This window comes from Borostomias antarcticus, assembly GCF_949987555.1.
Source record: "Borostomias antarcticus genome assembly, chromosome: 4".
Lineage (NCBI taxonomy): Eukaryota > Metazoa > Chordata > Actinopteri > Stomiiformes > Stomiidae > Borostomias > Borostomias antarcticus.
In genome coordinates, this window is record NC_140237.1 from 5,449,166 (window position 1) to 5,465,779 (window position 16,614).

The 16,614-nt window shown below is 43.4% G+C and overlaps 1 protein-coding gene across 2 annotated transcripts; it reads left to right on the top strand.

Annotated features, from left to right (window-relative positions):
* Positions 1 to 512: 512 nt before the first annotated feature.
* On the top strand, positions 513 to 14,751 carry LOC311307779 (calcium and integrin-binding family member 2-like; the record flags this gene model as incomplete). 2 transcript variants are annotated; one of them, XM_084436647.1, is made up of 6 exons in its annotated part: positions 513 to 563; positions 1,350 to 1,384; positions 5,326 to 5,437; positions 12,433 to 12,580; positions 12,735 to 12,930; positions 14,730 to 14,751. In XM_084436647.1, 6 exons carry the CDS (start codon positions 513 to 515, stop codon positions 14,749 to 14,751), a joined length of 564 nt encoding a protein of 187 aa, XP_084292773.1. The 2 variants fall into 2 exon arrangements, with proteins under 2 accessions (XP_084292773.1, XP_084292774.1); XM_084436648.1 differs by lacking the exons at positions 1,350 to 1,384; positions 5,326 to 5,437.
* Positions 14,752 to 16,614: the final 1,863 nt, after the last annotated feature.

A 16,614-nucleotide genomic window follows, 5' to 3' on the forward strand; every position in this document is an offset into this window, starting at 1 on the left:
AGCGTCACAATGACAAAAAGTAAATAAATAAATAAAACAAACTCATAGTTTTACCAGCTATTGTTGCATGGTTGCATCCAATACTTGTTGCACTTTCATCCTTTTTTCTTTTTTTCTACATTCATCCAGAGAGCCGTTTCAACTTCTGCTTAAATGCCGCCACCTAGTGGCTCATAGTTTGCATCTGCTTTTATTTGCAACATCCAGAAACAATCCAGTGATGAAAACATTCAACAAGGACTCAGTGCGCGAGACGCTCTACTTCAAGAATGCGTAAAAAGGAATATTCTCTTTTTGATTGCACCTGACACAACAATCTCTTTATCGAGGTCTATCGTGTATGTAAACCGAATAATAATCTACGAAAGCCGACAAATAATTATATATTCACTGGGAATGCATCAATATTTTCGGCAAGAGAATATGACCTCGTCCTAAATGACTAAAACAGAAAAAGCATCACGAACTTCAAATGTAATGTATCTGTGTAATGGGAAAATTACTCGACTAGGATGGGTAATAAACAAACGATATTTACTGATGAACAGTTCGAGGCATATCAGGTAAGATGGGTAATATTTATTTTACAGTAATTTAAGATGTATAATGTAGCCTACTGTAGCTTGTGTAGTCATAGCACTAAATGTGAACGCATAACACTTCTGTGTAAGAATATTGTGCATTAGGCACACTGGTTTTCATCAACATCACACATTCTGCATGATGTATTTCAGGGGGTCATTAGAGAGACACACCTTTATGAAACCTAATGTGTTTCTGCTAGGTACTAATTGCTCAAATAATGTTAATTGTGCACAGGCATTGTGTTGCTGAATTGGTGGATCCAAGCTTGCAGCACTTTCAAGTGCTAGACAGTAGTGTATAGCTTATTGTACAGTAGCCATATGGGTGAATCTCAATGTGAGCACGATTCTCAAATCATGCCCAAGCATGACTAGGTTAGTTGTGTAAAATAATAACTGAATGTGGTAGAACAGTCATACGGATATGAAACATGTGGTTTAGAAATGGTTGACACCCCATTTTGCATTGAAACCCTTTCCGTGCAGGTATATACAGTACCATGTCCTCTAATAGTGATTATGTTCCTCCTATCCCAGATAGTAGATATAATATGTATTGTTATCAACAACTTGTCTTTGTCTTGGACTAGGTTTAATCTTGGACTAGGTTTAATCTGTGTCCAAGAGTGGTCAGGCCCAACATCTCATGGACATACAACACAATAGTGTCTATCAATAGACCTGGCCTGATGGCCCAGGGCTCGGCCATATCTGGTTTCCACTGCTAATTTAATCTAACATGATTGTATTTTGTTCTTCCTGCAGGACTGCACTTTCTTCACACGGAAAGAGATCCTACGGTAGGTCCAGGCTCATCCACCCCTGTTTGGCCATGGGTTTGAAGCTTTACTAACACATGTGTAACACCAGAGTGCAACTACAAGTTTGTACTAGCAAAGTCAGAATACTGTAGTCGAACTATTTTTCCAGTAAATCAAGCCAGACTTGAGGCATTGGTCCCATCGTTATTGCGTCTTTATCTATTTATTATGGGTATCTAATTAAACTGCTATGCCGATAACAGGATGTTGCGGGCAAAGAAGCTTTCAGTGAAATTGTAAATCAGGGATCCTCTCAGCCCAATGGTCTTATTCTCCACTCACACCATAGATCATGAGACCCACATTCATCTTGTAGCTACTGTTCATTTCTTGAGGATATCTGACCAGTGCTTCCTCTAGCCTCCACCTTCACTCTGAACTCCACACTGCCTCCGGTGCTGGAACTCATCCAGAGATACCTCCACCTTCACTCTGAACTCCACACTGCCTCCGGTGCTGGAACTCATCCAGAGATACCTCCACCTTCACTCTGAACTCCACACTGCCTCCGGTGCTGGAGCTCATCCAGAGCCAGTGAATCTCTGTCTCCCGGTCCTTTTCGCTGGCCTCAGTATTCTAAAGCAATTAAATTCCTGTAATGTTGCCAGTGCGCTTTCAGACAGACTTATGGCATGAAATCACCCCAGCTGCAATTAAAACCCTGTAGGGTACATGTTTTCTTTTCCTAGGGCGACCATTTGTTTTCTTCAAATGTAGGTCATGGCCATGTCAATACTTCCCTCAAGACGCAATGCTACATAGTCAATATCATTAGGACTTTCAAGATTTATATTGCTATTAACACTTATTGCTTAATGATGCATTCTAGAGGATCAGTGTTGTGTAGATTACAGTGCAGATAGCTGTTGACTCATTGTGTGTTCTGTCCAATGAATGCGCCCTCAATTCACCTCCCATTGCTTTAATGGGTTTGTGTTTACAGTTATGAATTCAGACCCTCATGAGTCCTGAGTTCACCAACTAACAAAATAATTTAGTAGTGTCATGACTTTTTATACAGTATGCACCTCATAACAGATCTTGGTCAAATATGATTTGAATTCCTTTCAAATACCTAAGACGTTCTGGACTGAGCCCGACTGGCGCAGTGCACCTGGACTGAGCCCGACTGGCGCAGTGGACCTGGACTGAGCCCGACTGGCGCAGTGGACCTGGACTGAGCCCGACTGGCACAGTGGACCTGGACATTCTGGACTGAGCCCAACTGGCACAGTGGACCTGGACTGAGCCTGACTGGCGCAGTGGACCTGGACGTTCTGGACTGAGCCTGACTGGCGCAGTGGACCTGGACGTTCTGGACTGAGCCTGACTGGCGCAGTGGACCTGGACGGTCGTCCCTGTAGCGCATCCCTCACACAGATGACTCCAGACAGGCTCAAGTACTCATGAATGTATTTGAGAGGATTTCAAATTCCATGCGTGGCTATTACTCTCCTTTCAAACGTCACTCGTTCTCTTCACAGTCCACAACATCTGGGTTTTGGTTTCGTTTCACACCCCTCCATACTGTACACACATGTATGTTGCTGTATAAACATGGCTACATTCTGCAAGGAGACCTGAGTGTAATGGATTCCAAGAGAGATAAGGCTGGGCCCTGCTGCCCGGTGTACACACTGTCCCACAACACGTACGGGTGCTAAGGTGGATATGCCACAAATGAGCCAATAAACCTCCAGACATAGTGTGAGTCATGGGGGAAGCCAGTAACAGTGGTCAGTAGTGCTGTCCTGCAGGCCGGCCGGGCCGGCTGTGGAGCTGTTCCTGCTATAAAGCTCAGGTGTTATTTGTGATGGATGTTTTATATTGAGGCGTTTCATTAGGCTAACGCTGGTTATCAAGGTAAGTCATGAGGAACGTACGGATACAGTGAGTTTCCCTTCCTGACTCAACTGAATGGTGCTTTTCTTGCTGTCCTTGGTTGGATTGGATGGCTGAATTGGACACAGTTCAGTGAAAGGTCATCAAGGCAATACGCTTGATGGTTTGTCCTTTGTTTTTATCGATTGCAATGTGTGCTTGAGCTGAAACAATGGTTAGACTATTAGGGTTTCTAGGTTTCACTCATGTTTTGTTAATTACACAATTTCCTTCAGAGGTACAGTATCTGGCAAGTAATCAGTCTTATAGTAATGACCACATGACCCAGTAAATGATGGACATCTCCATCCATGTTCAGATGGATTAGTTGTAATTAATGTCATACCCAGAAGGAAGGAGTTTCAGGACTAAATTATCCTTGTGCTCGGATTGTTTTGTTCCATCTGCTATCAAGATGAATCGTATGGATCAGAATCAGAAAACCATCCTGCCAACGCCCAGAATCCCCTGGGTCCTTCCCATGCCTCTTCATCTCCTACAGACAGGAGCGCTCTGCGCTATAGGAGACCATGTCTTTCAGTTTTAGAATCAGAAAATGTGTTTACCCTGGACAACCCCATCATTTACAACCCCTAATACAGTGCAGTATACTGTATAGTGTAATATTAGTCCTGGTTAACAGCCATGCAGGATGCAGATATTGTATGCTATGATGGCTTTAATGGATATACTTTATGGTCTGTGTGGGAAGGGGCTTTTTGAATGAGGCTGCCATGCAATTAACAAATTTAAGTTATCCTCCGACCAAGGAACGAATTTATGCACTGTTGAGGTGGAGACGGTAAATTATTTTGGGGAGTGGTAAATTGGCTTATTTTTGCTACGATTGCTTTGCCAGTCGCTTACTAAATTGTCAAGTGTATCTTTGTCGTAAAACACAATGTATATGTTTTTCATATGGTCGTGGTGGGTATTTAATGGCTTCACTCTGGTTTGTGAGCCATTATCCTTTCTTAATTGCCATTTACTGTATCATTGAGTGGAGATTGTGTGGAGGTTCAGCACTGTGTGAAATGAAGGAGCAATCACCACACCTCTGACTTGATAAGGCTCAAAAGCTGGGCTTCATACAGACTCATCCCCAGTGGGGACACGCCGCCCTGAAGACACAAGATAAACACTGGAAGGCTTCATGGACCAGGGATATTTAAATTGGGACTGCAGATGAAAACTAGCCTTCTTGGCTAATTCTGGTACATTTGTTAATGTACATTGTCCCTACCAAATAAACCAATAAACAAACAAACAAAAAAGAATAAACAGGGGCTTGCGTGGCCATTCTGTCTGTTATATGTGTCTGTTAAACATCTCATTACTTTCCTCGCCCCATTGCAAGTTAGGCTGCGCTCCTCAGTGACTAAGGGAAGGCTCCCCGTACACATGTTCAGCACTCTGAGACTCTGACCAGTGTGTCCAGATTAGTGCTGCAAGATATATCGATACAAACGATATATTGCAGTACAAAACCCATGCGACACTAAACCCATGGTAAAGGCCGACTTATATTTATGGAAAATTAAAATACTGATCCAGAGATGCTTCCGAAGTTGACAGTGACATGCCGGTATAGAAAAGCAGCTTCCTGCACGGCTAAGATTACATAGTAGGTAATTGCTTAATTGGTGTAATCTAATTAGTGTTCCTTCCATGCCCAATCACCGGCTCACTGGCCTCGTGGTTAGAGTGTCTTCCCTGACTTTGGGAGGTTGGACTCTTAGCACTCAGTATCAAGGGTTGGATTGGGGGTAAGTCCCTGCGACATATAGCTTGTACATAAAACTGCCTCACGCTAGGAAATCAGGAGATAGGCTCCTGGCCTATGGGCCACTAGACTCGAGAGCCATTGGTTCTCAAGGCTCCTTCCACGTCCAATCAATTGTATCTATAATATGGGGGGAAAGTGACAAATTCATTGTGCTGTGTTCAACAGAGCAGGTGTGAATATAACAAAAGCTGTGCCGTAATTTGCAGAGGTTATAGAAAGATAATTGATTGTTTGTGTCATGCTTTTGTTGTAGGCTACATGGCAGATACCGTGAGCTAGCCCCACACCTAGTTCCAATGGATTACACCAACGAACCAGACGTCAAACTCCCCATGGCACTGATCATCAGCATGCCAGAATTAAAGGTACATTTTTTGTTTCCTTTATGTTTTGATAGTATTGTATTTCCCTTTAGGGCTTTTTTCATGTAAAACAGTCATGTACTGTTCTCTAATGTATTGATTAATAGATGTTTTGGCCATATCAAGTCTGATGTCTATGGTTGTTGGTCATTAAAGTTTCCAAGAGTATACTGCTACTGAAACAGTATTATTATACATTATTATTAGGTGGGCTAGCTTGCAGAAGCTAGCCCAACTTGTGATATTCCCACTATTTCTTTCTTTCTTTCTTTCTTTCTTTCTTTCTTTCTTTCTTTCTTTCTTTCTTTCTTTCTTTCTTTCTTTCTTTATTAGGTGGGCTAGCTTGCAGAAGCTAGCCCAACTTGTGATATTCCCACTATTTTTCTTTCTTTCTTTCTTTCTTTCTTTCTTTCTTTCTTTCTTTCTTTCTTTCTTTCTTTCTTTCTTTCTTTCTTTCTTTCTTTCTTTCTTTCTTATTATTATTCTCCCCACTTTTTTTAACCTTAACTAGTTCTTCATACTTTGTGCTAGAAACTTCATTCAAACTTTAAAATGTTCATGACGTTCAGCTCTTGAACGGATCCATTCAGATTTTTGATATTTTTTATAGTTTTTTAGAAATTTAAATTTTAAAACTATTTTTTGTCCCATTGAAACTGCTTGAAACTGCTTTTGGAATGTTCAGAAACTTTATGTTTTTAGAGTGGTGGCAGCAGTTGCTTTGAAAATATTCACACATTTTGTAAACTGCTGGCACTCCTACAGTTTTGAAAGCTCACACACATATTATACATCAAAATGTTCACACAACTGTGCTGATTCGTACAATGTAAGTATCTAAGCAGTGTGACTTATAGTTTTCGCTGTATGACGATTTGTTCGGCAACTGCGCTCCTCATTGAAACGTATGGCAATGCACTCTAGCTTTTGAGCTGCTAATTTTGCATTTTTACTCTTTTTCTAACTTGTCACTATGCCTACAGTTTTAACAGCTCATAGAGATATTATATATCTAAACATTCCCATAACTGAGCTGATTCGTACAATGTAAGTATCTAAGCCGTGTGACTTATAGTTTTCGCTGTATGACGATTTGTTCGGCAACTGCGTTCTCCATTGAAACGTATGGGCCCACACTACCTTTTGAGCTGCTAATTTTGCATTTTTACCCTTTTTCTAACTCGTCACCATGCCTACAGTTTTTAAACTACACAGACATATCATAGCCCTAAAATGTTCAGCATTTTCTCAGGATTCCTACGGTGTCAAGATCTAGGCTGTGACCTTTATACTTTTTGAGAGAGAGCTGTCTGAAGCCAACATGCCTTTCCATTGAAGTGAATGAGAGGATGCTCACAGTGTCAGTTGACTACTGTGGTAGCATTCATATTCATTCATTCATTCATTCATTCCTTCCTTCCTTCCTTCCATCCATCTTTCCTTCTTTCCTTCCTTGCTTCCTTCCTTTCTTTCTTTCTTTCTTTCTTTCTTTCTTTCTTTCTTTCTTTCTTTCTTTCTTTCTTTCTTTCTTTCTTTCTTCCTTCCTTCCTTTCTTCCATCCTTCCTTCCTTCCTTCCTTCCTTCCATCCTTCCATCCTCCCTTCCTTCTTTCCTTCCTTCCTTCCATCCTTCTTTCCTTTCCTTTCCTTTCCTTTCCTTTCCTTTCCTTTCCTTTCCTTCCTTCCATCCATCCTTCCATCCTTCTTTCCTTCCTTCCTTCCATCGATCCTTCATTCCTTCGTTCCTTCCTTCATCCTTCCTTCCTTCCATCCTTCTTTCCTTCCTTCCTTCCTTCCTTACATCCATCTTTCCTTCCTTTCTTTCCTTCCTTCCTTCCTTCCTTCCTTCCTTCCTTCCATCCATCCTTCCATCCTCCTTCCTTCCATCCTTCCTTCTTTCCTTCCTTCCTTCCATCCATCCATCCATCCATCCATCCATCCTTCCTTCCTTTCCTTTCCTTTCCTTTCCTTTCCTTTCCTTTCCTTTCCTTCCTTCCTTCTTTCCATCCATCCATCCTTCCATCCTTCTTTCCTTCCTTCCTTCCTTCCATCCATCCTTCCTTCCTTACATCCTTCCTTCTTTCCTTCTTTCCTTCTTTCCTTCCTTCCTTCCTTCCATCCATCCTTCCATCCTTCTTTCCTTCCTTCATTTCTTCCATCCATCCTTCCTTCCTTCTTTCCTTCCATCCATCCTTCCTTCCTTTCTTTCTTTCTTCCTTCCTTCCTTCCTTCCTTCCATCCATCCTTCCTTCCTTCCTTCCTTCCTTCCTTCTTTCTTTCTTTCCTTCCTTCCTTCCTTCCTTCCTTCCTTCCTTCCTTCCTTCCTTCCTTCCTTCCTTCCTTCCTTCCATCCATCCTTCCTTCCTTTCCTTTCCTTTCCTTTCCTTTCCTTTCCTTTCCTTTCCTTCCATCCTTCCTTCCTTCCTTCCTTCCTTCCTTCCATCCATCCTTCCTTTCTTCCTTCCTTCCATCCTTCCTTCCTTCCTTCCTTCTTTCCATCCTTCCTTCCTTCTTTCTTTCTTTCTTTCTTTCTTTCTTTCTTTCTTTCTTTCTTTCTTTCTTTCTTTCTTTCATCCATCCATCCATCCATCCATCCATCCATCTTTCTTTCTTTCTTTTATCCATCCTTTCTTTGTTCCATCCATCTTTCCATCCTTCCATCCTTTCTTTCTTTTCTTCCATCCATCCTTTTATCCATCCTTTCTTTCTTTCTTTCATCCATCCATCCATCTTTCTTTCATCCATCCATCCATCCATCCATCCATCCATCCATCTTTCTTTCTCACTTCTTTCTTTCTTTCTTGCCTTATATTCAAAGAAATATTCAGAATGACACTCTTTTTCAGGCTGCAAACTCATATCAATATCTTTTCTCCTCTTTCAGCTATTGAACTCAATAAAACTATGAGTTATGATGAGTGGTCTAATCTATTTTTGAGTGTAGTACTAGCAGTACTTATAACAAACACCTACTGCTTTTCACTGCTACTGCTTCTAACCTCAACTTCCATACAACACCTCCACAGCTACTGCTCCGCCCGGGGTGGGCTATAGACACATGGTCTCCAATGAGGGGATTCATGGGGATGGCCTGGCAATCACTGACCTGCCCCCCACAACCTCTGACCTGAGGGGGCGGAGTCTCGCCACCACGCCACTATCCACGCCACCGTCCCCACATCTCAGACCCTGAGTTGGCTAAAGACGCAGTTTTCACGGTTGGGTGCATGTGTGCACCGGCTCTGACCCAAGGGGGCGGAGTCTCGCCACCACGCCACTGAACATGCTACGGACACCACAACTCAGCCCTTGAGTGGGCTGGAGACACACGGTCTTCACTGGTGAAGGCAGGTGGATAGCCCAGTGCGGCCTACACTGTTCACACCTGGCTCTGAACCAAGCGGGTGGAGTCTCGCCGCCACGCCACAGACCCCACAACTCAGCCCCTGAATGAGCTAGAGACACACAGTCTTCACCAGTGGGTGCAAGGAGACTGCCCGGAGGTCTTCATGGTGGAGTCAGGTAGGTGGCCCGGAGAGGGGTACACTGTCCCCGACTGGCTCTGACCTGAGGGGGTGGAGTCTCACCACCACGCCACTATCCACACCACGGGCCCCACAACTCAACCCCTGAGTGGGCTAGAGACACAGTCTTCATTGGTGGATGCATGGAAATTGCCCAGAGGTCACATTACTGTCCCGACTAGCTGTGACCCAAGGGGGCGGGGCCTAACCAGCACGCCACTATCCTCGCCACGGGCCCCACAACTCAGCCCCTGAGTGGGCTAGAGACACACGGTCTTCACCGGTTGACAGGTAGGTGGCCCGGAGAGGGGTACACTGTCCCTGACTGGCTCTGACCTGAGGGGGCAGAGTCTCACCCCCACGCCACTATCCACGCCACGGCCGCACAACTCAGCCCCTGAGTGGGCTAGAGACACATGGTCTTCACCGGTGCGGGCGGGTAGGTGGCCCGGAGAGGGGTACACTGTCCTCGACCAGCTCTGACCTGAGGGGGCGGAGTCTCACCACCACGCCACTATCTACGCCACGGGCCCCACAACTCAGCCCCTGATTGGGCTAGAGACACATGGTCTTCACCGGTGCGGGCGGGTAGGTGGCCCGGAGAGGGGTACACTGTCCTCGACCAGCTCTGACCTGAGGGGGCGGAGTCTCACCACCATGCCACTGTCCACGCCACAGACCCCACAACTCAGCCCCTGAGTGGGCTAGAGATGCACGGTCTTCGCCGGTGGGTGCATGGAGATTGCCTGGTCCATAGTAGTTCTAGCAGTAGCTGTTACATACAGCTGCAGCAGCTAGCCCACCTCACATTTTCTCCAGGAAATGTACTTTCTAGTTATTATTATTATTATTATTATTATTATTATTAACATTGATCCCCTAAGTAAGGTTACCTAAAGCTCACCTGTTTTGACTAGAAAACAGAAAACACAAGTAATAGTGGATCTTGAAACACAAGTTGCGTAAACACAGCCTACTACTGGACTAAAGTAGGAGGTGGTTCTGTGGTGATGTGGGCTAGTAGCGTAGCGACAGGGTATCAGGGAGGATTCATGTGTTGGAGCCTATAGTCATTACTGCTCTGATAACCTGCCCGTGAGAAACATCCCATTCACTCTCTGCTTAGTCAGCGCTCGCTGTGCTTAGTCAGCCTCGATATGTCACCCTCCCTCCAGCCCAACCCAGCTCAGCCTAACCTAGCACCCCCCCCCCAGCCCAGCTCAGCCTAACTTAGCCCCCACCCCCCCCCCCCCCCTCCAGCCCTGGCCCAGCACAGCCTAACCTAGCCCCCCCTCCAGCCCAGCACAGCCTAACCTAGCCTAGCCTGCAAGAGTAGCCCATACACGGGATCACTGAAGCACAGAGACAGAGATGAATCTTAGTCATAGACCAGAAGACGGCATCTACAGAGAATGTGTGGTGGTATTGCTTCCACTGCATATGGAATATTGGGCTCATCGGGTTATGAAGGCGCATACCATAGGGCTAGCCCTTAACACACAGAACCATAGGGCTAGCCCTTAACACACAGAACCATAGGGCTAGCCCTTAACACATAGAACCATAGGGCTAGCCCTTAACACACAGAACCATAGGGCTAGCCCTTAACACACAGAACCATAGGGTTAGCCCTTAACACACAGAACCATAGGGCTAGCCCTTAACACACAGAACCATAGGGCTAGCCCTTAACACATAGAACCATAGGGCTAGCCCTTAACACACAGTACCATAGGGCTAGCCCTTAACACACAGAACCATAGGGCTAGCCCTTAACACACAGAACCATAGGGCTAGCCCTTAACACACAGAACCATAGGGCTAGCCCTTAACACACAGAACCATAGGGCTAGCCCTTAACACACAGTACCATAGGGTTAGCCCTTAACACACAGAACCATAGGGCTAGCCCTTAACACACAGAACAATAGGGCTAGCCCTTAACACACAGAACCATAGGGTTAGCCCTTAACACACAGAACCATAGGGCTAGCCCTTAACACACAGAACAATAGGGATAGCCCTTAACACACAGAACAATAGGGCTAGCCCTTAACACACAGAACCATAGGGCTAGCCCTTAACACACAGTACCATAGGGTTAGCCCTTAACACACAGAACCATAGGGCCAGCCCTTAACACACAGAACAATAGGGCTAGCCCTTAACACACAGTACCATAGGGTTAGCCCTTAACACACAGAACCATAGGGCTAGCCCTTAACACACAGAACAATAGGGCTAGCCCTTAAAACACAGTACCATAGGGTTAGCCCTTAACACACAGAACCATAGGGCTAGCCCTTAACACACAGAACAATAGGGCTAGCCCTTAACACGCAGTAGCCCGGGTTGGGTTCTGGCCCGGGACAGGTGCTACATGTCATTCCCTCTCGCTCTCCCAAATCTCCTGTCAATCTTCACTATATATACGATGCCTATATGGATCACAGATATATGGATCACAGATACAGTATATGGATCACAGATATATGGATCACAGATACTGTAGGGTTAGAACAGGCTTCATGCAAATCCTAAAATATTATTTGGGGAATTTGTAGATCATTTACATTGAAGCTATCAGTCACATACATTGGACTTAACTCCATTCAAGGGTTAGTGAAGTGCATCAATTTTCATGTCATATAAAGTGTCATGTTGCCTGATCTAATGACGCCTATAGCCAGTTTCTCCTAGGAGATTATGAATGAAGAGGGAGTATCTGCAGCTTATTCATGCTTAGATACTTCATGAGTATCATCTTGTTCCCCTGGTTGTAAATCTCCCAGTCTGGCTCCCATAGACCTGGAGTCCCTTGAAGCCATGAATGATGCTCCATCAGGCCACCAGGTCATAAATCATAGTTTTTATTCAACTATAGTTTTTATTATATTTTACAGTATTTAAAAAAAGAAATAATTATTTTACTTTGATTGTTTCTTTTAAATCTGCTCTCACTGTGTTTATATTATTTATGTTTTTTATCCATCTCTTTTTATGGAAAGCACTAAGTGCTACATTGATTTGTATGAATGGTAGACAATGACATTGACATTGACAATAAATCAGCTTTTCACCTGCACAGCTGTGGGTATTAATTTGTTAAGCTTAGCCTAGCCTAGCGCTGCTGACATGATGGTAACCAGAGAGGCGCTATACTACCAGACATGACCAGCTAATGAATGGAACCTGGCAGGCAGTGTGGTGAGTGTGAGATCATGGGCTGTCCATAGGATTAAACAGGCTCTTAGCATGATTGGATATGTGACTGTTAGTCTTGTTTTTTACAATGCCCAAGATGAAGGAGCTCTGTATATCCTTTGTGAACATATCGGAGGCTGCATCTACATACAGGGTGATGCAGCTGCTCATATGACTCTATAGCATCCTGGTTAGGTTGGTCATGTTTGCGCAACAGCTTTTGACTATTTGACTTTTTACATGACACTTTTTCTCCTCTTTGCCTTTAAAGGAAAATCCTTTCAGAAACCGTATAGTGGAGACCTTCTCGGAGGATGGCCAAGGCAACCTCACGTTCAACGACTTTGTGGACATGTTCTCTGCCCTGTGTGAAACGGCACCCAGAGAGCTCAAGATCATATATGCCTTCAAGATCTATGGTGAGCGTCGTGTCTTCCTGTATCTGACCGAAGGTGATCTGGACAGTATGCTATCTAAATGCACAGCATCAGCACTGTACTCCCATTCGTGATTTTTGAACTATTACTACATTTTTAATTTTTTTGTAATGTTTTTCTCATTCCTCTCTGACAGATTTCAATGTGGATAATTTCATTTGTAAGGAGGACTTGGAGAAGACTTTGAACAAGCTGACGAAAGGTGAGCTCCCTCCGGAGGAGGTCAGCCTGGTGTGTGACAAGACCATCGAGGAGGCAGACCTGGACGGAGACAGCAAGCTCTCCTTCGCTGACTTTGAGAACATGATCTCCAAAGCCCCAGATTTCTTAAGGTAGGGCGATATTTACAACACAGACCATGAAGGGATTAATGATGACAGAAAGAATATGATGGTGAACTTGTCACAAAGACCCCCTATTGACGAATGTCAAGTAGACCACTGTGGGCCACAAATTGTTCTTTTGAAGCTTTGCATGAGTTATTTCTTTTACTCAAATTGTTGATATATGCATGAACGATTTTTGCTTAAGGAGTTAGAAACGGAGTCTTGTGTGTGTGTGTGTGTGTGTGTGTGTGTGTGTGTGTGTGTGTGTGTGTGTGTGTGTGTGTGTGTGAGGAGCTGGGTTGAGGGAGTAGACCCCAGTATTCTGCAGCTCTGCATAATGTTGTTCTCAGAAAGAGATAAAACACAGAGAGCCAATAGTGCTTGATCAAAGACTTTTTATTGCTAACCAATCCATCATGGTATTGTAAATAGTTTTCATTCGGGTTTCCAATCCATGCGGAAAGTCCTGGCCAGTAAACAAACAGCGCCCTATTTCTGAAGGGTTGATTTAGCTAGGCAATGATATTACCTGTAAATCTGTCACTCACACAGGACCAGATTTAGATTGGCTTGAGCTTGTCTTCCTTAGTTGTTATTAGAGGATTGGGTTGCCTCAGCAACCAGGTCAGACATGGATGGACTACTGGACTCTTGCCATAGCTGCATGTTAGCTCTCGTGGACAGGGGCAGCTAGCCAGGTCCTGGTTATGCATGTTTAGCGTTTATTATCAAACCAACAATTGCTATGTTGACATTTAAAAAGGGAATAGAGAATAATTCCGCTGATTTTAAAATGAATAGACAGGTACAAATCTCAAAGCCAAGTGAAAGGATGAAATGGACACCATCATGAAATATTTATAGATGACATGGCAATATTGACCAGAGCAGAGATTACAGAAGTTCTAGTTAACATTTAATCCTCTTATCTGCATTATGATCTGCTTCGAACAGGTGCATTTGAGAGACTGCTGTTTCTCCCCAAAGCCGTTGATGAATTTGAAGTCTCCCCTCAGTCCCTCTGACTCCTCAGTAAAACAGTCATTCTGCTCAGCCGTCTTTTTTATCCTGCCCTAAATGACGCAGCGTCCTCTATCTCCTGTACAAGTGCTCCATGCTAAAGATGACCATTTCTCCATTTGGCAAGCACAAAAATGTTAGATAGATACTGCCAAGGCAGTGCAGTCCAATGTGACAATGATGATAGTTCACTGGCCGACTCTTGTAAAATGGCAGTTCAGTACCTCTATTTCAGTTGAACACTATTAGCGGTGTACTTGTGGGTTAATGGGAGGATTAGAGGCCTGTTCTGTGATCCCTTCCATTCCTTGGCCTCATTTTCCCTCTAGAAATTGCTTTTGTAAATCTTAACTCAAAGTGTACCAGAGTGGGACATGGAGATGCTTTAGAACCAGAAAGGCGAGGAAACACCGTGAAACAGTTAGATATAACGGATGATTTTTAGAATGACTTGTGATACTTCCATCAAAGTCTATTTGTGGCCTGTTCAGTGGGCTGAAATATCTAAGGACTTACTTAAACAAGTTGACAGAAGGACACACTACAGAAACCATTTAATATGTGACGATACGTAACAGTCCATTTATGGTTCTTTTTCATGAATAGTGTTCCCTGACTATATCTGCTGCGTGGGTTCCTCAGTACAGCCAGGTCAGGTCAGGTCCCGTCCCAGTTGTTTCCCACTGGGCAGAGCTAGACTAGAAAAGACACATGCCATATTTGTGAAATGCATTATACTGCATTGTGTTGCTAACTACAGTATCATCCTTGTGCTCCATTTCTAGCACCTTCCATATACGAATCTGAGGAGTCAGTCGTGATTGGGCGAGGTGGAGCAGGACATGCCGTGGTGGCAATGTGGACGAGGACGCTGTCATGCCTAGGTATGATGTCATCACTGAAGAACTCCCCTCTGGTTTGGACTCTTTGGATGGCGGTCAATGTCCAGCAGAAGAGTCCCTGACCTCAGTCTCCTCACAGCACAGTGCCTGTCCTAGCAAACATGAGTGGAGAACTTTCTGAACATTGGAGTCTATTTCCAATGCGGTGTTAGTGATGCAAAGTGGTTTTGGATACAGGATGGTGTACCGTGGGGGTCTTTTTCATGGAAGCACAGGCCTTTTGCCAATTCATGCTCTACAGGAAGTATCGTTGTAGACATTCTGAAAGAGAATATCAATAATGCATGATTGTTTTCTCTATAATCAATTCATATTCCTTAAAGATGGACAGTTATGTGGACACTTTGAATCCAACACAACAAACGGAGATGGTGGACAAAGATTATCTTTTATACCAGTAGTGCTTATCTTACACAATGTACGAGGAGTTTTCTCGCAGACCTACGACTTTCTTGCAGATGTTTTGTTCTTGGAGATATTTCTCGTGTACCCATGGTCAATGACAAAGATGGGCAAGAGGATCAGACAAGGGCTTTTTCTTCTGAAGCATAAGACAGAGAGGGAAGGGAGGATACACACAATACACAGTATTAAAAGCACAGTTTTAGTACCTAGGACAGAACAGTAAATAGCTATGCAATCTGTCTTCATGAAGTGCATGAGTGCAATGTAAATTGCTAATAGCTTTTTTATTTCTTATCCAGTATTGTCTAAATAACTGGAGCATATTGACAATCATACCTAACTGTTCTCCAGTTGATGAAGGGCTCCTTCATTCCACCATAATGTTTGCTTTGATACCTTTTCCTGCCTCTAAACTTGATATTATTGCATAAACTCATTTAAGAATACAGTTTTGAGTATTTAATATAATAGAACATTTGGCTAGACTTGAATAAATGAATTTTCTGTTGCTAATGGCACAATTAACCCTTAGGGGTTAAAGCTTTCATCTTTTCCTGGTATCTGTCAACCTTGCAACATTACCTTGGCTGAAGTGTTAATTCCAACAGATGACTGAACATGATATTGGAATTGGGTGGTTTTTAGACTGAAGGGATAGTTCACTCCAAAATTAAATGTTGGATAAACTTAGTTTATCCAACATTTTCAGAGCTCATTGGTTGTCAAATGACATGTCAATCTCAAAGCAACAGCAATAATTGATACAATATGAGAAATTGAACTTCTCTGATTTAAGATTGAGATATTGTATACAGTTGGATATTAACTGATTGTGACAGTCGGGACAGTCTCTACTGTTATTGACTCCTTTTGTGGTCTGAAAATGTCTGTCAATGTTAGATTCTTGAATGTCCTGACACTTTATTTTGCACAGAGAATGATAGTTGAATAGTAGTGTTTATTGTATCTGTTTTTATACACTCTGCAGTTGTTGCATGCACATTAATGCATTATTTTCTGCAAGGCCCATAAGATGCTATCAATGCTATTAGAAGCCATAATGCTAATGGTACATTGTAAATCTGTGAGTTGTCCATGCTCTCACTGTTTTGTATGCATTAACATTATGGCTAAGAAATAAGATATTGCCAAGCAATGTACCTGTAAATCTCCCTGAGCTGAAACCTATACCGTCCATAAAAACCAAAGAGGGACATCATGTAGCCATAAAACCCATACATTGCCCTGTAGCCAACCAATGGAAATGGATTGTAATTTGAATATAGACAGTAAGCGATTTTAAATTGGAGCTCCTGAACGTAATTTAATCAAATCATCCGTGGGAGTTACATAACAGCCAATG